Below are 24,440 nucleotides of genomic sequence, written 5' to 3' on the forward strand. Positions count from 1 at the left end.
AATCTACATTTCGAGTGAAAAGAAAGTTCTACCACCCGTGCCAGGCACGGGGAAGTGAGCGCTCTGTAATTAGCTAGCCGGATCCGCGGGCATCCCCGCCTTCGCCCAGACGCGATGGGTTAAGTTCCCAGCCCACTGCGAACCCAGGAGTAAACGGCGCTGGCGCTCATTTTGGACTAGAAGGAGGTTTGGAGGGGTTTTTTTCTTCTTGAAAGAGCCCCTCCATTCAGTGAGTTCCTCTCCCGAACACTCCCCCTTGTGCATGGAAATTCAAGCCAGAGGCACTTTGAAAACTACTCACTGCTAACCCCATTTACCCGAAACAAAGGGACACCCCACCCCAAGAGACTGTAGGAAGGGAACAAGTGACAAGGGTGATGAAGACCTGCGGTCACATGCCAGGGGCTCCAGCACACACGAGGGAGCTGGCAAGAGAGATTAAAGGCAGGAGAAGCTGGGGGTCAGAGGGCAGGGCAGTTCACCGTAGAGTCAGAGGGCCCACAGCAGTGTGTCCGGGACCCCCAGGCTGGCAGAGGATCCCAGGGCAGAGAGTGGCTGGGCAGGTGGGAAGCCCGGAACCTCCCTGCCTTTCCCAAACTGCTGGCGTCTCTCTCTCTGAATGGGGCACCAAAGGGGGCTGCTTCCCACCCGACCTGGGCTGAGCAAGCCCCAGCCTGGGGTGGGGGGTTGGGAGGGTGGCTGGGGCGGTGGGGGTTGGGGGTGGTTTGAGTCTGAGATGCTCCAGCCTGAAGTGGCTCCAAACTTAGGGTAACTGCTCAGGCTAGCTTGCGCAGCATCTCAAAAGTAAGTCATCCTGTGTTGTTCTCAGATCTAAGTGAACAGCTGAGGTCCAGCAGGGCCTTGCCTGACAAGGGATCACACCCTGCTAACTTTGCAAGGTCTGGAGGGGCTGCCCCTTCAGATGTCTGGGGGACTTGGGGGCGGGGGAGGGGGGAGGTCTTCATTTGCTTTCCTTGCTTCTAGAAGATGAGAAGGTATCTTCCAACATCTGAAGTCTGGGGGTATCAGTGCCAGTAGCTCCCACCCCAGCGGCGGGAGTGAGGAGGGAAGGAGAGGGTGGGATGTCTGGGGGTGCGGTGGGGGCGATCCAGGACGCAGCGGGGGGAAAGGTGGATGGTGGGAGGGGCGGCTTGTGAAAAAACCCTCCTGTGACCAGGTAGAACGTCCCCTAACTCTGCACCCCACAGGTGGGAATGTCCCTGGCGTCTCGGCCTTTCCCTACTTCCTCCCCAGAGCCCGCGAGGGGGATCAGGCTCTAAATTGGCCCCCAAGGGCTGGCTAATCGGCTCTCCCACCTTCAACATCAGGGCCCACGCACTCCAGTCCTGGGTCCAGCTTCTCCACTGATTTTGCCGCCCCTATCGGCCCGAGAGCAGAGGTTCCCCCTCCTCCCCCCGCCACTGCACCCCAACCCAGCGCTGGTGCCCGCCAGGCGGCGCCCTTCGAGATGCAAAAAAGCTGCGGGCGTCTGGCTTCGCGGGGAAACCAGTCGCCCCCCACCCCACTAACCAGGGAAAGTGACCCCAGATCGCTCCTCTGGGAAATGCCAGTATCCCGGTCTGCGAGAGCTGGCGCGCGCGTTTGGCTCGACCCCGCGTTCAACACGAGAGGAAAAGCAGGCGGAGCGGGGAGGTGCTGGGCCGGGGCTCCGCAGCCAGACTCGCAGCGCAGGGTTTCCCGTAGGGTCCCCACCGCCCCTCCCGCCCCGATCTCCCATCCCGGGGCGGAGGGGCGGGGGGATCCGGGGGCCAGCGCCCCGGGAGGCTCACCTTCTCTCCGGTCAGCACGTGCAGCCCCTCGCGCACCTTGGCGAAGGAGCCCTCGCCCAGCTTTCTGCTGCCGATGAGGTAGTTGCCCACGCGCTTGTGGTGCTGGAAGTCGCGGAGCCGCTCTCGGGGCACGCCGCTCACCCAGGCCGGCAGGAAACTTCCTTCGCAGGCAGCCGCCGGCCTGGCCGCGTCCTCGGCGGCGCCGCCGCCGCCCCCGGGCGCCGCCGGCTCGCCCAGGAGCCCGTCCCCCGCCGCCGCCGGCATCGCGCCGCTCCGGTTCGGCTCCCGCGCTCGCGGCTCCTGCTTCTCTTCGGCCGGCTCCCCGGGCTCCTCCCGCCGCCGCCGCCGCCGCCGCCGCAGCTGCCTTGGGCCCGGCCCCGCCCGGCCCGCCGCTCCCGCGCCCCCGGCCGCCGCCGAGCGCCGCGCGCAGACAATAGCGGCCGCCGGGGCCACGGGGTACCGGGGACCCGCCCCCCACCCCCAAGAAGTTCTTCTACTGAGGCTCCTTGCGGAGACCCTGCCCCGAGTCCCGTCCGGGCGGCTAGTGACCGTCTCCCTGCTCGGGTGCGCGGGGAGCGCGCCGGCCGTGGAGGGGCGTTGGGGCGGCGGGGGGCGCGATCCGGTGCCGGGTCCTGGAGCCGAGATGCCTGGTCCCGGAGCCCGGGGCTCCTCGGCCGCCTCCTCCCTCGCCGCCGCCGGCTGGCCCGCACGGACGCGAGTCCGGCTCGCTGGTTCCTAGCTGCGCGCCGGGCGGCCGCTCCCGCCCGAGAGCCGGCGCGCGCGGCGGGCTGCAGGCGCCCTCTGGAAGGCAGCAGAAGAAAGCCCCATTCAGTTTGAATTTGCAGAAATTTAATCCGGTCGCGGGCGGCGGGAACAGATGCGAGCTCCACTCCGCAGCGTGTGCAGTTTCAAATCCCTCGTAGCCCCTCCTTCCCCGCGCGCAACAGCCAAACTCGACCCTCGCCGGAGAGGGGAGGGCCCTGGGAGGGGGGCGGCGGGGCCACCTGAGCTCCAGACTTGGGGGGACCCCGCGCGGCCTCTGAGACGCGCGCTCCCGGGCCGCCCAAGTCGGGCCGCCTCCGCCTCTGCCTCTCGCCCGGCTTCTGGGCTTGGGCTTTCTGGACCTTTCGGCGAAGAAATCCGCCACCAGCAGCCGCACCCACCCGGGGCAGGAGGAAGGGAAGGAGGCGCTCTCGAAGCCGGTGGACTGTGGTTTAAGTGCCCGGTATCCAGCCCCGGGCCCCGCACACAGTAGGACCCTCTGGACCCCGGATGGATGGATAGAGGGATGGGTGGATGGATGGAAGGATGGAGTGGCGAAAGCCTGGGCTCACACCAGGCGGGCACGCGGTGTTGGAGGAGGAGCAGCCGCGACAATAATAGTAGCAGCAGCAACGTAGGAATCAGGGCGTTTGCTCCCTCTGCTTGTACGTTTACACCTTCGCTGCTTTCCATTGAAACGATGCGGGTGATTGCAGGACCCGGTGGACCAGCGCTCCTGCTCTTGGAGGCTTTTGTTCTGAGGCGCCCGGACCCTGCTCATCTCTGGTAAACAAATGCAGCCGCCCTGACCACTCTGATCCTCTCCGGGATCCCCAAAGTCTTCTCAAAGCAAAAAATGAGGGCAGGGAGGTGGGGGTGGCGAGTGAAGGGCTGGAAGGGGGAGATACCCCCCTTTTGTATTACAAAATGCTACCTGTTGAGCAGCCAGATAAAAGGCGCCAGCGTTTATGCATACTTAACCCCCCGTCAGAGTTACAGCATCAGAGCTGAAAGGCAGGATTTGGTCCTAACCAAGTTCCTTTCACTACTAATTCCTTGGTAAACAATTATGGCATGATCCACGTCCGTGCTCTGAGATTGGGGCGGGGCAGGATGAGAAAGGGATGCTCGGCAGTCATTAATCCAGTGTCTCCGGGGCTTTCTGACCCAGAGAAACGCCTATTTTAAGTAGAACTCATTTCAAAAATGCTATAATCAGCTACTCACGGGTTATGACTGAGGTTGTTTTCCATCAGCCTTCTCATCGTTCCCTTTTCCCAATATTAAAAATACACTTTAAAAATGTTTTTCTTGGGTCGGGCAAAAATAAATAAATAAATGAAAATGTTTTTCTTGTTGTGCTTAAGGGGCTTCTTTACCACCACTCCACTCCCATAATTTCTGCAAGGCCAATGCAATCACAATAATGTCTCAGATACAGTAATCAAATGTTAGGACAATGGAAGGCAGGAGAGAGAAAGGCTATATGACCAGCACCGTGCCTGAAGAGTGAATGTTCAAAAAACATCTCATGGATGACAAATACGAAGCTCACTTTGAGAGCGAAACCATTCTGCCTCTTCTTTCCGAGAAAGATTTTCGAGTTTTCCCAATTAATAGCATATGTATTAATAGAGTATTGCTGTTCGGTCACCAAGTCTTTGCCACTCCATGGACTGCAGCACACCAGGCTCCCCTGTCCTTCACTATCTCCCGGAGTTTGCTCAGACTCTTGTCCAATGAGTCAGTGATGCCATCCAACCATCGCATCCTCTGCTGCCCTCTTCTCCTGCCTTCAATCTTTCCCAGCATCAGGGTCTTTTCCAATGAGTTGGCTCTTCGCATCAAGTGGTCAAAGTAATGGAGCTTCAACTACAGCATCAGGGTGGATTTCCTTTAGGATTGACTGGTTTGCTCTCCTTGCTGTCCAAGGGACTCTAACTTTCTTTAAATTTTTGGATAATTAGCTCTGTATGAAAATGTAGAAATTACTTTCTTATAATGTAAGGCAAATGTCAGAGACAGTTCATCAAAGTGTCTTTATGGACTGAAAAAAAAAAAAAAAAAAAAAAAGCTAGCTGATTCTTCCAAACATGGTGGAAGACATTTACAATGAAATAGAGATTTTCTTTCCTTTTGATTATCCTCTTGGGGTGGAGGTCAGCAAAGGGGTGAAGAAGAGAGAAAATCCAAGCCCGTTAAATCTTTTTCAATCCTGATGCCTGGGTTTGATTCAAGCTCACTGCTAACTCCACTAGCTGGGATGGATGCCAAAGAGAAGTCCAGATCCTACCCTTGCTGGCCTTTGTAACTGGTGTTTGAACTACAGGTCCTCTTCTCTGAAGTGGCCTTGTTTAATAAGGAATAACCCCAGAAATCCCTTTATGGAGGACAGATGAGTACCCAAAACAGTGGACTGCCCTCATATGAGACAGAAATGCAGAAAACACCTGGCTGAAAGCACAGTCCAGCACTGAAGAGTCTACTGATTATCTCGAACTCTATATCTTATCTGCCTGTGAGACCTCCCTGAGCACTACATTTCAGCTGCCTTCATCCGGATGGGGGTTCCTCACCTCTGCACCTTTGCCTCTGCCATGAACTTGCCCAGTCAGCTGCCCCAACCCCGTTTCTAACCAACACAGACTTTCCTTTCCCCATGAAGCCCTCCACCATCACTGAGCTGCAAGAGGCTAATCGCTCCTCCTTCTTTCTTGTTCCATATCACTCGTTCTTCTTAAGTCCTATCTTGTTTTTTAGTCACTAAGTCATGTCTGACTCTTTTGCGACCCCATGGACTGTAGCCCACTAGGCTCCTCTGTCCATGGGATTCCCCAGGCAAGAATACTGGAATGGGTCACCATTTCCTTCTCCAGAAGATCTTTCCAACCCAGGGATCGATCCTGTGTCTCCTGCAGTGGCAGGTGTATTCTTTAACGCTGAGCCACCGGGGAAGACCCCTGAAGTCCTATGTTACTTCCTATTGAATATCTTGCTTCTCTTTTAGACTCTTTGCAAATGGGAGCACCCTTATTTTATATCATATTGATATTTGCCCTAGAGCACCTAGCACAGTGCCTGAGACAGGGCCATTTCTCGGTATATCTTTATTGCATAAGTGAAAGCAATTGTTCATGGATTCTCAAATGAGTGGAGTTTCATTGCTCCAGACAGCAAGATCCCCCTCTGTCCTGGGGGAAGACGTTTCAAACAGCTTTCTAAAGCGTCGGTTGCCTATGGGTGGTCAACAAATATAATTGTTTGTCTTGTCAGAGACGGACAATTCTCTAACTTAGATGCATTAACCCTTTAAAAAAAAATTTACCAACCACAGTGGGCTGGAAAGCCGTGAAAAGCTTTCTCAGTTGACTTGTACCAGCTGCTTCCTTCCTCCCTGTCTCCTCCATCTCCTCCCACCATATGGCTGGGAGACGGTCTGTGTGCTCCCACAGAACGCCAGCTAGGAGACCCAGCTGGAAGCAGTCAAAGACAATTAGAAGTAATCAGGCTGGCATGGCCAGGAAATGAAAGTTGGCTGGAGGGAGTTAGGCTGGCAGAGCCGGCTGGTGACTGGAGAAGGAAAGCAAAGACAGCAGGCACCAAGAACCTTTGCCTGGAAGACAGTTCTCTGAACGCTACCCCTTGATTCTCCCCAAAGAAAGCTGTCGGTTAATCAGAGGCAGGACTCAAACTCATGGTCCCCAGAGTTCATGTCCACCGTGATCTTTTCTCAGCACAGAGGCTGAGGAAGGCAGGGTGCCCTCTGGCACAGGCTGGGGTGGGGAGGCAACTTCGCCTGGCTCTGGAGAGCGGACCTCGTGCGGCACCTCGCAGTGAACTCCTCGTCTGAAAGTGAGTCGTGACTCATCATCTCCCTGTGCCCCAGTCTCCTCCAGCTATAAAACTGGAGTATTGAGGAAGCGAGAGGACTCAGCGAGATGATGCTCACAGAGCTTTCAGCCCAGAGCCTGCCGCTGAGAAGCCCCTGGTAAGTTTTAGCTCTCACCCCTTCAGTCAATACTGGCATCATCGCCGCACTTGCAGAAGTCACTCCAGAATGCCGCAAACACAACTGCCCTTATCACAGAGGAAGCCAAAGCATTTTCTCCAGTTTGGATCACTTCCCTAAGTCCAGAGTCCTGTGATCAACCCCTTTCTTCTCCACCAGGCTGTCTGAAAGGATCTCAGACTTACACTGGGCTCAGCCCATGCACACGCGCGCGCAGACACACACACACACACACGACGCCCTACTCCTATCCTAGGGCTTCACCCAAATTCGCCCCCAAATTTAAGAGTCATCCTCTGCTTTCTCTCCTTCCTGGGTCTCATATCTAGTCCCTCAGGAAATGTCAGCTCCGTTCAGTTCAGTTGCTCAGTCGCGTCCAACTCTTTGTGACCCCATGGACTGTAGCATGAAAGGCCTCCCTGTCCATCACCAATTCCCAGAGTTGACTCAAACTCATATACATTGAGTTGGTGATGCCATCCAACCATCTCATCCTCTGTCGTCCCCTTCTCCTCCCAAATTCAATCTTTCCCAGCATCAAGGTCTTTTCTAGTGACTCACTTCTTTGCATCGGGTGGCCAAAGTATTTGAGCTTCAGCTTCAGCATCAGTCCTTCCAATGAATATTCAGGACTGATTTCCTTTAGGATGGACTGGTTGGATCTCCTTTCAGTCCAAGGGACTCTCGAGAGTCTTCTCCAACACCACAGTTCGAAAGCATCAATTCTTCGGTGTTCAGCTTTCCTTATAGTCCAACTCTCACATCCAGACACGACTGCTACAGTTTTTCCAGTAGTCACGTATGGATGTAAGAGTTGGACTATACAAATGTCATGGGTTTTATTTTCACAACACACCCACATGTGACCACAGCTCATCACCTTCACCTCTGTCACCCTCTTCAAGCCAGCCACCAGGCTCTCCTATCATCCTAATCCATGTCCTAAAGGAAATCAGCCCTGAGTATTCATTGGAAGGACTGATGCTGAAGCTGAAGTTCTAATACTCTGGCCATCTGATGCGAACCGCCGACTCATTGGAAAAGACCCTGATGCTGGGAAAGATCGAGGTCAAAAGGAGAAGGGGACGACAGAGGATGAGATGGTTAGATAGCATCACCGACTCCATGGACATGAGTTTGAGCAAACCCAGGAGATAGTGAAGGAAAGGGGAGCCTGCGTGCTACAGTCCATGGGGTCACAAAGAGTCGGACACAACTTAGCGACTGAAAAAAATAATAGCAACCATTTAAGGTTTGGTCCCTTCCTCCAAATTCCAGAGGGAGGCTATTGAGAAGGAATGAAAGTTAAAGTGTTTTTTAGAGAGGCCCTCACACCTCCTCCTCCACAGACCATTTCTCCTTGCTTGCATTTCTCATTGTCAGTCAGCACCAACAACATCCTCACTAGCAACATCCCTGTGGACTACGAAGCCCTTCCCCCTCTGTGACCCCTTCCCTTTGCTTCTCTGACCTCAGCTCCCCTTTCCACTCCAGTGAAGCCACACCAGCCTGCACGTTGCTGCCACGCGTACCAGACTTACTCCTGCGCTGGGCCCTTTAAATTATGCATTCCCTAGAAAAACTTCCTCCCAAATACCTGCTTCTTTGGGTCTTGGTTCAAATGTCACCCCCTCTGTGAGCCTGGGTCTGACCCCTTTTTTACCATGCAGACCTCCCCCAGACTCTCACCTCCCCAACCCCCTCTTCCCCTTCTCTGCTTGATTTTCCTTCCTAGCGCTTAACACCACGCAGCAAATCATGCATTTTCCTTATTTGCTTTGTTTACTCTCTGTCTCCTTTCCTAGAACGGAGGCTCCATGATGGCTGGGACTTGAGTTCAGGCTCTCTGCCTGGGGCCAGGCGTACAGGAAGTCCTCAATACACATCTGTCCTGATTGAATGAATTTGTAATTCACAGGTTCTCCCACAGACACGAGAAAGCAGAAAAAAAGAAACACAGCGAAACTGAGTTCTGCTAGTGAAAGCATACATCATCAAGACAGATTTGAAAGAAAAAAAAAAAAAGAATCAATAACCATGCCACAAAGATAAACCTCCGAGCAAGCTCATTTGTAGTGTGGCAGGAAGGGAAAGGCTATTATAAGCACTAAGGCTGGAAATTGATGACCTCCATTATGGGTGCTAACCCTTGTCCGGTTCTTGCCGGGGACTGGGCGGCACCCGGCAGCATCCTGGGGTCTGCAGTGACCCCTGAGGAGTGAGCCCACACAGTGGAGCCGCTCTAGAATGTGAGTGCTGGGCGGAGGGTCAGAGAGGACGGACACTGGGGAACTGAGTCCACTCATCCGTTGCAGGTCGGACACTCAGGCAGGCTGACTGCACAAGCCTTCTCTGGGCGGTCCAGTGGCCGCACTCAGACAAACGAGAGTCAGGCGCCGCCTGCTGGCGACTGGGCTCTGATTTCCCTCCACTCAACTGCCCAAGGAGCCACAGACAGAACACCAGTCTGGAAACCAGAATTGACCCTCATCAGCCCGTTCGGTGACCCTGAGTAGGGTATTTACTATCTCAGACCTCCCTTCTCTCCGTCTCTAAAGGGAATAGCTCCTTCCTGTCGCGCCTAGTCCCCAGGACTGTCGCCTGGATAAAATGAAGCAAATTGGCATGAAGTGCCTCTCTTAAATGCCAGCTACTTTGGTCATTGGTGTCTTAAGCCAAAACGCAAAGTGTCTGGGGCATACATTCTCGTGGTTGTTCATTCTCTAAGTCAGGTCTGACTCTCTGGCGATCCTGTGGACTGTAGCCCGCCAGGTTCCTCTGTCCATGGGATTCTCCCGGCAAGAATACTGGAGTGGGTTGCCATTTCCTTCTCTAGGGAAACTTCCAGACCCAGGGATCAAATCCAAGTCTCCTGAATTGGCAGGCAGATTCTTTACCACTAAGCCACCAGGGAAGCCCTGGGTATACATCGTATGTATTAGCCACTCAGTTGTGTCCAACACTTTGTGACTCCATGGACTACAGCCCACCAGGCTCCTCTGTCCACGGGATTCTCCAGGCAAGAATACTAGAGTGGGTTGCCATTCCCTTCTCAAGGGGATCTTCCCAACCCAGGGATTGAAGCCAGGTCTCCTACATTGCAGGCAGATTCTTTACCATCTGAGCCACCAGGGATATACCTTTGAAAACAATAAATTTAAAATAAAATGGAAAGTGAATGGTTGAAAAGATGTGGTCATTCAGAGCCTCTGCCTTTCAAGGCAGAGGCTTTCTGGGGAGTACCACATGGGTAGAGACATCTTCATTTGTGCCTACGATCGTAGGTCCATCCAGATACCCCCACCTCAGACCTCCTTGAACGAAGACCTTCCAATGTTTCTCCTTCCAGTAATATTAGTTGCTCAGTGTCCGACTCTTTGTGACCCCATGGCCTGTAGCCCGACAGGTTCCTCTATCCATGGGATTCTCCAGGCAAGAATACTGCAGTGAATTGCTGTTCCCTTCTCCAGAGACCCCTCATCAGCTGACAAGCCATCTGTTATTGCTGATGAGTCTGTGTGTAGAGATAGGAGATAGATGATTGACATATGTTTTCCATCTAGACCAGCAGATGACCAGATACACCACTGAAGCTCCACCCGTTAGAAGGTAGGCCAATCCTGGGGACAGTCATAGCAAATCACTGTGTGTTTTTGGCTTGTAACCATACACACCAACCAACACCTAAGCTCGTTCTTTTTCCTCCTCCATCAGTGAGCCAACAGATTCCCCTTCCAAATGTGGCCGTAGATGTGAGCTAATGGAAGGTTGCAGATTTCACAGTGGTAGAGTTATTTCCACACAGTCAAAGGCTTTGGCATAGTCAATAAAGCAGAAGTAGATGCTTTTCTGGAACTCTTGCTTTTTTGATAATCCAATGGATTTTGGCAATTTGATCTCTGGTTCCTCTGCCTTTTCTAAATCCAGCTTGAACATCTGGAAGTTCATGGTTCACATACTGTTGAAGCCTGGCTTGGAGAATTTTAAACTTTACTTTACTAGCATGTGAGATGAGCACAATTGTGCAGTAGTTTGAAAATTCTTTGGCATTGCCTCACTTTGGGATTGGAATGAAAACTGACCTTTTCCAGTCCTGGGGCCACTGCTGAGTTTTCCAAGTTTGCTGACATATTGCATGCAGCTTTTTCACAGCATCATCTTTTAGGGTTTGATATAGCTCAGCTGGAATTCCACCACCTCCACTAGCTTTGTTTATAGAGATGCTTTCTAAGGCCCACTTGACTTCTCATTCCAGGATGTCTGGCTCTAGATGAGTGATCACACCATCGTGATTATCAGGGTCGTGAAGATCTTTTTTTGTACAGTTCTTCTGTGTATTCTTGCCACTTCTTAATATCTTCTGCTTTTGTTAGGTCCATACCATTTCTGTCCTTTATTGTGCCCATCTTTGTCTGAAATGTTCCCTTGGTATCTCTAATTTTCTTAAATAGATCTCTAGTCTTTCCCATTCTATTGTTTTCCTCTATTTCTTTGCATTGATCACTGAGGAAGGCTTTCTTATCTCTCCTTGCTATTCTTTGGAACTCTGCATTCAAATGGGTGTATCTTTCCTTTTCTCCTTTGCCTTTCACTTCTCTTCTTTTCGTAGCTGTTTGTAAGGCCTCCTCAGACAACCATTTTGCCTTTTTGCATTTATTTTTCTTGGGGATAGTCTTGATCACTGCCTGCTGTACAATGTCATAAATCTCCATCCATAGTTCTTCAGGCACTCTGTCTATCAGATTGAATCCCTTGAATCTATTTGTCACTTCCACTGTATAATCATAAGGGATTTGATTTAGGTCATACCTGCATGATCTAGTGGTTTTCCCCACTTTCTTCAATTTAAGTCTGAATTTGGCAATAAGGAGTTCATGATCTGAGCCACAGTCAGCTCCCAGTCTTGTTTTTGCTGACTGTATAGAGCTTCTCCATCTTTGGCTGCAAAGAATATCATCAATCCGATTTCGGTATTGACCATCTGGTGATGTCCACGTGTAGTCTTCTCTTGTGTTGTTGGAAGAGGGTGTTTGTTATGTCACCTCACAGAGTTGGCCATCTGTATATCTTCTTTTGAGAAATGTCTATTCAAATCCTTTGTTGTTCAATCGCTCATTCACGTCTGCCTCTTTGCGACCCCGCAGACTGCAGCACACCAGGCTTCCCTGTCCTTCTCTATCTCTCAGAGTTTGCACAAACTCATGTCCATTGAGTTGGTGATGCCATCCAACCATCTCATCCTCTGTCATCCCCTACTTCTCCTGCCTTCAGTCTTTACCAACGTCGGGATCTTTTTCAAAGAGTTGGCTCTTTGCATCAGGTGGCCAAAGTATTGGAGTTTCAGCTTCAGCATCAGTCCTTTCAATGAATATTCAGAGTTGATTTCTTTTAGGATTGACAGGTTTGATCTCCTTGCAGTCCAAGGGACTCTCAAGAGTCTTCTCCAGCACCATAGTTCAAAGGCATCAATTCTTCAGCCCTCAGATTTTTTCCTGTCCAGCTCTCACACCCATACATGACTACTGGAAAAACCATAATCTTGACTATATGAACCTTTACCCATTCAGATTCAGATCCTTTACCCGTTTTTCAATAAGCTTATCTGCTTTTTTGTTATTGAGTTGCATGAGTTCCTTGTATATTTTGGATATTAATTAACCCCTTATCAGATATGTGATTTGTAAATATTTTCTCCTATCCTATAGTTACCTTTTCATTTTGTTGATTGTATCCCAGGAGAGTACTCCCAAATTGATAAGCTCTCCTTTATCTGACTTCATGTTCCGCACCCCTTCATCCAGCACCCCATCCGCACCCCATCATCTGAGAATTCACTTCCTTCTGTTCTTCTGCTTCTGCCAGCACGCATTGGCTAGGTCCTACCGCATATGGTTGCATTGCTCCCTTATTCAGACCAGTACTTCGCCAGCTATGCTATGTTGTGACTTAACCCTAGTTACTGATCTCTTGGCCGGGAGGGGAGGTTGGACCAAGGCTTCTGCACCATGCCCAAACAAGAGGAAAGTGTTAGCCCTTAACAGGGGGATGAGACCACAATAGTAAAGAAAAGTGAATCCTCCACCGTCAAGATGGTTGTGAAAAGTAAAAGAAATGCAATATATGTGGAGAAAACCATATTCTCAAAAAGATACTTGCACTCCAATGTTAATTGCAGCACTATTTACAATGGCCAAGACGTGGAAGCAAACGAAATGTCCATCCACAGAGAGATGCGTTTTAGATTCCACATATAAATGACAGCCATATTACTCAGCCATAAACAAGAATGAAATAATGCCATTGACAACCACATAAATGGACTTAGAGATTATCATATTAAGTGGAGTAAGAAAGAGCAAGGCAAATACCACATGATATAACTTATATATGGAATCGAATATATGACAAAAATGAACATATCTACAAAACAAAAACAAACTCACAGACCTAGAGAACAGACTTGTCGTTGCCATGAGGCGAGGGCGGATGGATTAGACATGTGGGATTAGCAGATGCAAACTATTAAATATGAAACAGACAAACACAGCTCAGTTCAGTTGCTCAGTCGTGTCCGACTCTTTGCAACCCCATGAATCACAGCATGCCAGGCCTCCCAGAGTTTACCCAAGCTCATGTCCATCGAGTCGGTGATGCCATCCAGCCATCTCATCCTCTGTCGTCCCCTTCTCCTCCTGCCCCCAATCCCTCCCAGCAGCAGGCTCTTTTCCAATGTGTCAACTCTTCGCATGAGGTGGCCAAAGTATTGGAGTTTCAGCTTCAACATCAGTCCTTCCAATGAACACCCAGGACTGATCTCCTTTAGGATGGACTGGTTGGATCTCCTTGCAGTCCAAGGGACTCTCAAGAGTCTTCTCCAACACCACAGTTCAAAAGCATCAATTCTTCAGTGCTCAGCTTTCTTCACAGTCCAACTCTCACATCCATACATGATCACTGGAAAAACCATAGCCTTGACTAGACGGACCTTTGTTGGCAAAGTAATGTCTCTGCTTTTGAATACGCTATCTAGGTTGGTCATAACTTTTCTTCCAAGGAGTAAGCATCTTTTAATTTCATGGCTGCAATCACCATCTGCAGTGATTTTGGAGCCCAAGAAAATAAAGTCTGACACTGTTTCCCCATCTATTTCCCATGAAGTGATGGGACCAGATGCCATGATCTTTGTTTTCTGAATGTTGAGCTTTAAGCCAACTTTTTCACTCTCCTCTTTCACTTTCATCAAGAGGCTTTTTAGTTCTTCTTCACTTTCTGCCATAAGGGTGGTGTCATCTGCATATCTGAGGTTATTGATATTTCTCCCAGAAATATCCTACTATATAGTACAGGGAACTTTGCTGTACAGCCAAAATTAACACATTATAAATCAACTAAACTTCAATAAAATTAATTTTTTTAAGTAAAAGAAATGTGAAAACTAAATGGTATTTTTAGATCAAAAGCAGAAAACAAAATACAAACCAATCTCAAAAGAGAATCAACAAAAAATATTCACATTAACGCATATACAAACAAATCTAAATGCATAATAGCAAATTCTGAGTCCAGCCTTGTACCAAAAATGTAATAAAAGATTTTAATGCATTCCACCTTAATTAAAGTCAAAATTATAGCTTCTTTGGTGATACAGTACAGTGTGCAAAAGAAAACAGGCATAAAAATAAGGCTGTGGTGGCTAATCTATGGCATGCCTTCGTGAATTTCAAGAGAGTGCTGAAGCCTGCCAAGGAAGAGAAGTCCAAGCACCAAGGTGAAAACAACTCCATGGGAATGTTCTGAGAAAAAACACTGGGGTTTTTTCCCATTTAATACACAGAAGAAAAGAAATGTGACATGTCATTGATGAGCTGGGATAGGAATGTATTTCTATTTCCATTTACTTATGCAACTGATGAGTTTCTAGACTTCCTGGGGTTTCTTTCCTTCCAGTTTTATCGGCATATAGCACTGTATAAGTTTAAGGTGTACAACATAGTTCAGTCAGAGATCATGATTATGATAATAAATTTAATGAACATCCATCGTTTCACATTCATGTAAAATTAAACATTAAAAATTTCTCATTTCTTTTTTTTAATTTTTAATTTTTTTTTTTTACATTACAATACTGTATTGGTTTTGCCATACATCAACATGAATCTGCCACGGGTGTACATAAGTTGCCACTCCTGAACCCCCCTCCCACCTCCCTCCCCATTTCTCATTTCTTGTGATGAGAGCTCAGCATTTGCTCCCTTAACAACTTTCATATATAACATGTGTGTGTGTGTGTGCGCTTCAGTCGTGTCCGACTCTTTGCAACCTCATGGACTGTTGCCCACCATGTTCCTCTGTCCATGGGCATTCTCCAAGCAAGAATACTGGAGTGGTTTGCCATGCACTCCTCCAGGGGATCTTCCCAACCCAGGAAGTGAACCCCAGTCTCCTGCACTGCAGGCGGATAACTTACCGTCTGAACCACCAGGGGAGGTGAAGGTGGTTAAAAAGGATAAAATTCCAGTTATCAGATAAGTAAGTTCTAAGGATGTAAAGCAGAGCATCCTGATGGTCATCAACAATACTATGTTGTACATTTAAAAAGGGCTAAAAGAGTAACTCATACTAAGATTCAAAATTGTAGCTATATGACACAATGGATATTAACCAAACTTACCACAGTAATCACTTAGCAATATATACAAACATCAAATCATGATGTACAGTATAAACTAATAAAACCTTAAATGTTAAATGTTGATTATATTTCAAAGTAGAGGGAGAAAACTACTATATATCATTTTATTTTTTATCTAAAAATTAAAAGCCTTTTAGTATTTTATTCCACCAACGATGTCTGCTGTAAGAGACACGAGCAGATATGGATTTTACAGGTTATCTCCCTGATACAGTTGAAGTAGGTGGCCATCACACTGGCTCAGTTCAATATAAGATGCTGTGAAGCCAAATGATTCACAGAATGTGCACCTTTTAAGCATGTAGAACGCACAGTACAAGCTTAAGGAGAGCTTGATTATACACAGATGACCAATCGTAGATGCAGCTACAACAGCATCATGTGGTGTGACAGCCGGTTTCTTTATTCTGCAACTCTAGTGAGGCTGCAAAAGTTAGATTATGCATCAGGATAACACCCATCATTAATACAACGAGAGGTGTGCCACCATGGAAAAGACAAGATGGTCCCCAACCAGATTATAACTCATAGAACACAACTGTGTTCTAAGAGATGAAATGTCATATCGCTATCATAAAACTGAAAACTGAAATCATCTCTTTGTGTGCATCTAGGCTCCGGGTTTTTGTTCAAGCAAGTTTGAAAGTCATGCAGCACAAGGGATTTGCTCCAGTGACGCCTCTCACACTGCAATTTTCTCTGCTACACAGAACCAAGATGAATTGGTTTGCAGGGGGATCCAATTACTAGGGACACATTTCATTTTCAAATCTGAACATTTTTGCAAAGATGGCTATTTTTAGAAAGCCTCTTGAGATTTATTTTCAGAAGCACTCCTGATTTTATGGGAATTAAAAAAAAAAGCGAAAGTCATAAAGATCAACATTTAGAAGAGATAAAAGAAAACACATGCATGCTTTATTGTTTTAAAGACAAGAAATCTCATTTAAAACTTGCAAGTGCGTGAACCTAGAGTCTGTCATACAGAGTGAAGTCGGAAGGAGAAAAGCAAATATCGTTTATTACTGCATATATATGGAATCTAGAGAAATGGTATAGATGATCCTATTTGCGGGCAGCAGTAGAGACGCAGACATAGGGATTGGACTTGTGGGCAGTGGGGAGAGGAGAGGGTGGGGCGAATGGAGACAGCAGCGCTGACATAGGCGCGTTGCCAGGTGTAGAGTGGACGGCGGGTGGGAAGCTGCTCTCTAGCACAGGGCTCTAGGCTTGGCCTCTGTGGCGACCTAGAGGGATGGGACGGGAGAGGGTGGGAGGGAGGCCCGAGAAAGGGGGACGATGTACGCGTATCGCTGATTCACGCTGTTGTACTGCAGAAACTAGCACAATTGTAAAGCAATTATACTCCAATTAAAGTAAAACCATGCAAGGATGATTTTGTTAACTCTTCAGTTGCAGTTCCTCAGAAAAAAGGAAAATCATAATGTAGGAATATCTGTGAAAGATCTTGAAAACGTGCTTACCTTCTGACCCACAGTGTTGCTTCCAGGAATTTATTCTGAAAAGAAATCTCAAAAAACATATAAAGACATGCACACAAATATGTCTATTGCAGACTTTGCTTATAGCAAAATATTAGGAAACATCCAATTGTCCAGCATTAAGGCTCAAATGCATTAAATATGGTACCTCTGAAAATGCCATATTGCATGCATGCGTGTTAAGCCACTTCAGTCTTTTTGAGACTCTATGGACTGGAGCCCACCAGGCTCCTCTGTTCATGGGATTCTCCAAGCAAGAACACTGGAGTGAGTTGCCATGCCCTCCTCCAGGGGATCTTCCTAACCCAGGGATGTCTTACGTCTCCTGCATTAGCAGGGAGATTCTTTACCACTAGCACCACCTGGGAAGTGTGGAAGAATATTTATGGACACAGAAAAGGTTTAATATTAAGCAGAAAATATTATAAGGCTAGTATCCATGCACTGAAAAAAAATAGCAAAAGCATATTTTAATAGTGATTATCTCCAGGTAGTAAAATAAGGGGAATATTTCTTTCACATGGCTTGAGCTTTCTGTTTGTGCAATCGACAAACATTTGTTGTTTGTCTTCTGTGTGCTGGAACTGTGTTAGCTGCTGAGTGTATATGAGATGGTTTGAAAACATCATCTAATTTTTTTCTTCAGCTTTATTGAGATATATCTGATTTTCAACTTTGTGTAAATTTAAGGTATCCAACATGATGATTTGATATGTGTATATATGGTGAAATTATTACCACAATATGGTGAGTTAGTACATCTATCATCTCACATAGTTCTTGTGTGTGTGTTTGGTGAAAACATTTAAGGTATATCTTCCTGGCAACTTTCAAGTAGACAACTTTTAACTATAGTCACCATGCTGTACATTAAAAGCTCAGAACTCACTTATCTTTTTTTAATTTTATTTTTTATTTATTTTGGCTGCACCCAGCCTTAGTTATGGCATGTGAGCTCTTTAGTTGCAGCGTCTGGGAGTCTAGCCCCTGACCAGCGATGGAACCCAAGTGCCCTGCGTTGGGAGAGCAGGGTCTTAGCCACCAGGGAAGCCCGGAACTTACTCATCTTACAGTTGGAAGTTTGTCGGCTTTTACCAGCTTCGCACGTTTCCTTGCCCCTCCCCTGTAACCACCAAGTTAAGCAAGTCTCTTCCCCCAGTGCACTCAGAATGCTCATCATCTGGATGCTCCCACCCTGAACCCAGTTACTGTGCCATGAGACACCCTAGTCATAACCAAGACATGTGGAGGTGCTGGGCTCTACAGCCCCAGTGGAGCCCAGCTCTCAGCGAGCCCGGCTCAGGCCCCAGGCAGGTCAGGGAAGGAGCCACCCAGATGCGCTTCCTGCAGCCTTTGCTCTTTCTGCTCCAGCCTGGAGTCCCGCCAGCTGACACCAAGCCATCACGCAGCAGAGAAGACTCATCCACACAGTGCCCTTTCCAAATACCTCACCCACGGAAAGTGTGAGCACGATCAAGTGATTGCTGCTAAATGCCACCCAGGAGCTTCAGCTCAGTTCTAAAGAATCTGCCTGCCGACGCAGGAAACATGGGTTTGAGTCCCTGATCCGGGAAGATTCCACATGCTACTGAGCAACTGAGCTTGTACGCTGAAGCTACTGAATCTGTGCTCTAGAGCCCAGGAGCCGCAACCACTGAAGCCCGAGTTCGGTAGAGTCCTCTCTCCATGTCAAGGGAAGCCCCTGCAATGAGCATCTCATGCACCGCAACTCACTCTAGGATGCTTGCCAGATACCCAGCCCTGCCAAAAATAAAGAAATAAACCAAATTAGTTTTCAAAATGCCACCAAGTTTGGGGTGCTTTGTTACACAGCACAGATAACCGGAACAGTGTGTCGCAGTGACAAACACACTGGCAGACCAGGCAGACAGCAGAAAGTCGCTCCAGCAAGCTGTCTGCCTCCTCTCCCAGTGGGTCTCTGTCGCTGGGCGGGTTCTCTAGTTGGGGCGGGTGGCGGCTCCTCTCTAGGTGCAGTGCTCCAGCTGCTCATTGCAGAGCCTTCTCCTACTGCAGAGCACGGGCTCCAGGGTGCTCAGGCTTCAGTAGTGGTGGCACATGGCTCTAGGTGTCTTTCCAGTGGGAGGCAGATGGCCCACCTGGAAGGGAAACGGGAGCTGATCCAATGAAGGGACTTGTTGGTCAGTCACTCGGTCGTGTCCAACTCTGCAACCCAGTGGACTGTAGCACTCCAGGCTTCCGTGTCCTTCACTATCTCCCAGAGTTTGCTCAGACTCATGCCCATTAAGTCAGTGATGCCATCCAACCATCTCATCCTCTGTCGTCCCCTTCTCCTCAGGTCCTCAATCTTTCCCAGCATCAGGGTTTTTTCCCTGAGTTGGCTCTTTCATCAGGTGGCCAAAGTATTGGAGCGTCAACATCGGTCCTTCCAATGAACACCCAGGACTGATCTCCTTTAGGATGAACTGGTTGGATCTCCTTGCTGTCCAAGGGACTCTCAAGAGTCTTCTCCAGCACCACAGTTCGAAAGCATCAGTTCCTCAGCGCTCAATGTTCTTTATGGTCCAGCTCTCACATCCATACATGACTACTGGAAAAACCAGCAGAGGATAAGCCATAAAAGCGTGGGCTGCTCTGGGGGGAGCCAGGAGAGAAGGGAAGCCCTCTGAGACTTAGGAAAGCAGAAGCAACTCTCAGCCTGGAGAAGTGAGAGGAGGCAGGGATGTCAAGCTGTGAACGGCAGCCCTTCCTGTCCATGCTCCCCTCCGCTGGGGCCTCCTGATGCCCAAACCCAGTAGGAAGCCAGAGGGCAAGGAGTTAAGTTGATGTCATTTGGGAAATTGCTTCTGTGATCCCAGGAGGGTAGAGGGGCTGAGGGCAGTCCCAGGGGGAGAACTGGGGGGCCACCTCCCCTTGCCTCACAGAGCAGCAGCAGATCCTTGAGTTTAAGATTTTTCTGGAATGAGTCAAACAGCAGCCAACAGTTTCCCCCCTCCACAGCTGTGGGACACAAAGAACAAGTGCTCTGGGTGGGCCCATGGGATTACCTTTCCCTAAACTTAGGAAGAAGAGCAAGCATCCCTTCCTCCCTTCTAAGCTGGAGAGACTCCAAATTCATCAACCACTCTCTCTAAGGAAAATCATCCTCTAGCTTCATGGAAAAAGTGACAGATTTTATTTTCTTGTTTTCAAAAATCACTGCAGATGGTAATGGCAGTGAATGAAATTAAAAGACACTTGCTCCTTGGAAGAAAATCTATGACCAACCTAGACAGCATATTAAAAAGCAGAGACATCACTTTGCTGACACAGGTCCACATAGTCAAATCTATGGGTTTTCCAGTAGTCATGTATGGATGTGAGAGTTGTATCATAAAAAAAGCTGAGCGCCAAAGAATTGATGCTTTTGAACTGTGGTGTTGGAGAAGATTCTTGAAAGTCTCTTGGACTGCAAGGAGATCAAATCAGTCACTCCTAAAGGAAATCAACCCTGAATGTTCTTTGGAAGAACTGTTGCTGAAGCTGAAGCTCCAATACTTTGGCCACCTGATACAAAGAGTCGACTCATTTGAAAAGATCCTGATGCTGAGAAAGATTACAGGCAGGAGGAGAAGGGGACGACAGAGGATGAGATGGTTGGGTGGCATCATCAACTCAATGGGTATGAGTCTGAACAAGCTTCAGGAGATGGTGAAGGACAAGGAAGCCTGGAGTGCTGCAGTCCATGGGGTTGCAGAGTTGGACATGACTGAGCGCCTAAACAGCAACAAGCTTCACTCTTAATTCTTTTGTGCACTCTATATGTCTGAGAAACAGGTTCATAACACCTTTCTACCAACCTTGCCTGGTACTCCCACATGAAAAGTGGGATGTGGAATCTCTTGAGAATCCAGGTTAAAACTAGATAAGACAGCTCCATTATCACTTCCTGTCAGCCATGTAGAGGTGGCAATTTAATGTTTGACACAATGGGTATTTAAATAAGGAAAAAAACAGCCATTCAATAAACGAGGATGCGATACCCGATTATCAACGAAGGGCAAGACTTAAATCCCCACTTCACACCATTCATACAAATAAATTGCATCAGGATTACAGCTCCATTTTAAAGTATTAGCTGGAAATAGAGGATAATACATTCATCCTCAACCTTCTTAAGAGACAAACACACACACACACACACACGCACACGCACGCACAAAAGGCCCCATCCACTGGGCTCTGACATCCACCACTGTGTGGCACTGAGGCCCCCATTTTCCCATGAGCTACTCCCAGGCAGTGATGAGCGCAGCGGGGATACTGAGGCAGCCCACTCTTGGGAGCAGGGAGGGCTTCATGGGCACAAGACCCAAGCTGCCAACTCAGAGCCTTCCTCTCATAAGGGCCCCGTGCTTGCTTTAAAACCCTCTGCTGTCACTAATTTGTTAACAAGGGAATCCTGCATGTTCATTTCACCGCCGGCCCTGCATATGATATAACTTGGTCCTGCCTGGGAGTCGGGTGACCCTTTAGGTGGGCTCGAGGACTGCCTGGCACCCTTACACAGAATCTTCCTTAAACTGCATGTCGGTCTGGGTTGTACTAGACCCACCCTCCCTTCTTCCCTCAAGGTCTACTGAGAGTGCAGGACGCTCAGTCATGCCCTACTCTCTGTGACCCCAGGGACTTGCAGCCCGCCAGGCTCCTCCATCCATGGGCTTCTCCAGGCAAGAATACTGGGGTGGGTTGCCATGCCCTTCTCCAGGGGATCTTCCCGACCCAGGGATGGAACCCAGGTCTCCTGCATTGCAGGCTGATTCTTTACTGTCTGAGCCACCTGGGAAGCTCTGGCTCTCCTGAATTTTTCCTGGCCTCCTCCCCATTTTCCCACAGGCAAAGACCCTAATAAAAAATCCCATGTCAATGTCTGCCTCTGGGAGGACTCAGACCAGCTTAAGTGGTGCTAAGGAAGGTGAGAGAATAAAGGCATAAAAATGGAGTTTTGTGACTTCCTCATCCACCACGTGGTCGGCAAAGTAGATGCCATCTGGGTTTTTGTTGTTTAGTTCCTAAGTCACTCTGACTCCTTTGCGACCCCATGGACTGTAGCCCGCCAGGCTCCTCTGGCCATGAGATTTCCCAGGCAAGAATACTAGAGTGGGTTGCCATTTCCTTCTCCAGGGGATCTTCCCCACCCAGGGATCAAACCCACGTCTCCTGCTTGGCAGGCAGAGTGTTTACCACTGAGCCACCTGGGAAGCCCATGCCTTCTGGGTGGGTAGGTCGCAAAGTAGCAGCTCAGTTGCTAAAGCTTTCATTGGTGGTGGCCTGGAAAAGTATCCTGGTGGGAGGGGCATGTGAAAAACCTGGGGGGAAAGCCTACAGAGACGGCAGCATGGGCTAAGTTATACTAAGTCACGCTGGTGCCCTGCAGAAGGAGAAGAAGAGACAGGTGGCTGGTATCCAGCAGCAAATGACAGAGAGTGAGGACTCCCAGAGTACCCTAGTGGGAGTTCACAAGGAGGCCCAGATCAGCTGCAAAGGAAGGATACACAAGGGCAAGCTGCAGGCTAAAACATGGTTCAGCTGCAGCTAACTTCGGAGATGTTTGAATGCTCAGCCAAGGGAGGTGTGGGATGCAAAGGTTATGGCCCTGGTGAGGACAACCTCGATGGGTACAACCAGCCTGTAGAATAAATCCAAACAGAAACCAGGAGAGACAAGAGACGGAGAAGACACAATACGGCATGAGACTCTGGATCCAGCCGTCACACACTCGATTCAGTCTTGTCTAGCTCTTTGGAACCCCAGGGACTCTAGTCTGCCAGGCTCCTCTGTCCATGGGATTCTCCAGGCAAGAATACTGGAGTGGGTTGCCATGCCCTCCTCCAGGAGATCTTCCCAACCCAAGGATCAAACCTGCATCTTCTGCGTCTCTTGCATTGCAGGCAGATTCTTTACCGCGGAGCCATGGGGACAGCCTGGATCCAGCCGCATATAAAACCAAATCCACCTCTGGGCTCTGCAGCTTTGAGAGCCAGTATTATTTCCTTTCACTAAAAGTTCAGTTCAGTTCAGTTCAGTCGCTCAGTCGTGTCCGACTCTTTGCGACCCCATGAACTGCAGCACGCCAGGCCTCCCTGTCCATCACCAACTCCCGGAGTTCACTCAAAGTTATGTCCATTGTGTCGGTGATGCCATCCAGCCATCTCATCCTCTGTCGTCCCCTTCTCCTGCCTGCTATCTTTCCCAGCATCAGGGTCTTTTCCAATGAGTCAGCTCTTCGCATCAGGTGGCCAAAGTATTGGGGTTTCGGCTTCAACGTCAGTCCCTCCAATGTGTGAATCAAGTAATTTTTGCCACTTGCACTGCAGAGTAGTCATGGCTTCCCTTTATGTATCTTCTTGCACAGATAAGCATCTTTATTCCAGCAAGAATATCTGTATTTTTTCCTTCATATTTTTGCAGAAAGGGGGAACCCATAGATTCATGCAGAGCATGATATGATTCTCTTAATCCAGAGACTTACAGAATTCTGTAAGTCTATAAGTTGGTCTCATTTCAATCAAGAAAAGTTGTCATGGTAGTCTAGAATCCATTTCATTTCTTCATTCTCAGCAACCCCCTTTGAGACTTCCTCTTGGTGGACAATTAGTTTTACATAGGATGGCTCCAGATTACTTTTTAAGCCCTGTTTTATACAATCTGGCTCCTGAACTAAGCTCCTCAACTCCATGGGATTTACATCCTGGCTTTCTGATGATGTGAATTTCTTCTAAATCCTTAGAAGTGCTAGGCCTTTTTACCTTCTAATATTTTAGAATGCATTTTGAAAAGACACAATCAATGTGGTGTTAAAGGAATGGATGTTGTGATTTCTTTGCCCAGTAATGGAGGGAAGTTTTTACTTAGTTGTGGTAATAAAAACCTTGAGATTATCCTAATCTCATTTCCGCTTAACTCATAATTCGAAAAAGCACACAATCATGGACTTCTATTCAGAGAGAATGGTTTAAAGAGCTGGAATTTGAGAATGCATTGGGACAAGATTATTTATTATATAGAGTTGTTTAATTGACAAATATTTACTGAATACTATGAGGATGAGATGGCTGGATGGCATCACGGACTCGATGGACGTGAATTTGAGTGAACTCCGGGAGATGGTGATGGACAGGGAGGCCTGGCGTGCTGCGATTCATAGGGTTGCAAAGAGTCGGACACGACTGAGTGACTGAACTGAACTGAACTGAACTGATGACACTTTGCATAATTATTCTCAAATATTTGCCGTCACTAGCTATGGGAAGATAATACTTCCCTGTGCCTGAGACATCAGGCAAAACTGTATGACTTGTTTTAGCCACTGAAATGTCCAAAGCAATTACATGTGATTTTCAAGCCTAAGCTGTAAGAGGCGATGTAAGTTTCACCACGTTCTGCTTCGACCCCTGCCATGGGCCAGTGACGTTTTAGTTCATGGCTACTCTGTCAGCTTGAGTCCCAAAGTAGAATGATATGTAAACAGAGCCACGAAAGATGAGCGAAGGACATGCAATACAAGCAAGAAATAAAGCTTTTGTATTGTAAGCCATTGAGATTAAGGGGTTGTTTGTTATAGCAGCTTAATATAACCTACCCCGAATAATACACAGTACCCACTTGTGCTTATCATTGTGTTGGATGAAAAATCAACATATACATACAACTAAAAGCCCCTGGCA

General features: G+C 48.4%; 1 protein-coding gene across 1 annotated transcript in view; it reads right to left on the reverse strand.

The window, feature by feature from the left end:
• HUNK (hormonally up-regulated Neu-associated kinase) overlaps window positions 1–2,054 on the reverse strand; it is a 134,062-nt gene extending 132,008 nt beyond the window's left edge. Inside the window, exon 1 of the mRNA XM_052638295.1 lies at window positions 1,791–2,054. Within this exon, the coding sequence (XP_052494255.1) occupies window positions 1,791–2,054 (264 nt within the window). The remainder of the gene's footprint in view (window positions 1–1,790) is intronic.
• Between the last annotated feature and the right edge of the window lie 22,386 nt (window positions 2,055–24,440).

The sequence above is a fragment of the Budorcas taxicolor genome, chromosome 1 (genome assembly GCF_023091745.1).
Source record: "Budorcas taxicolor isolate Tak-1 chromosome 1, Takin1.1, whole genome shotgun sequence".
NCBI lineage: Eukaryota > Metazoa > Chordata > Mammalia > Artiodactyla > Bovidae > Budorcas > Budorcas taxicolor.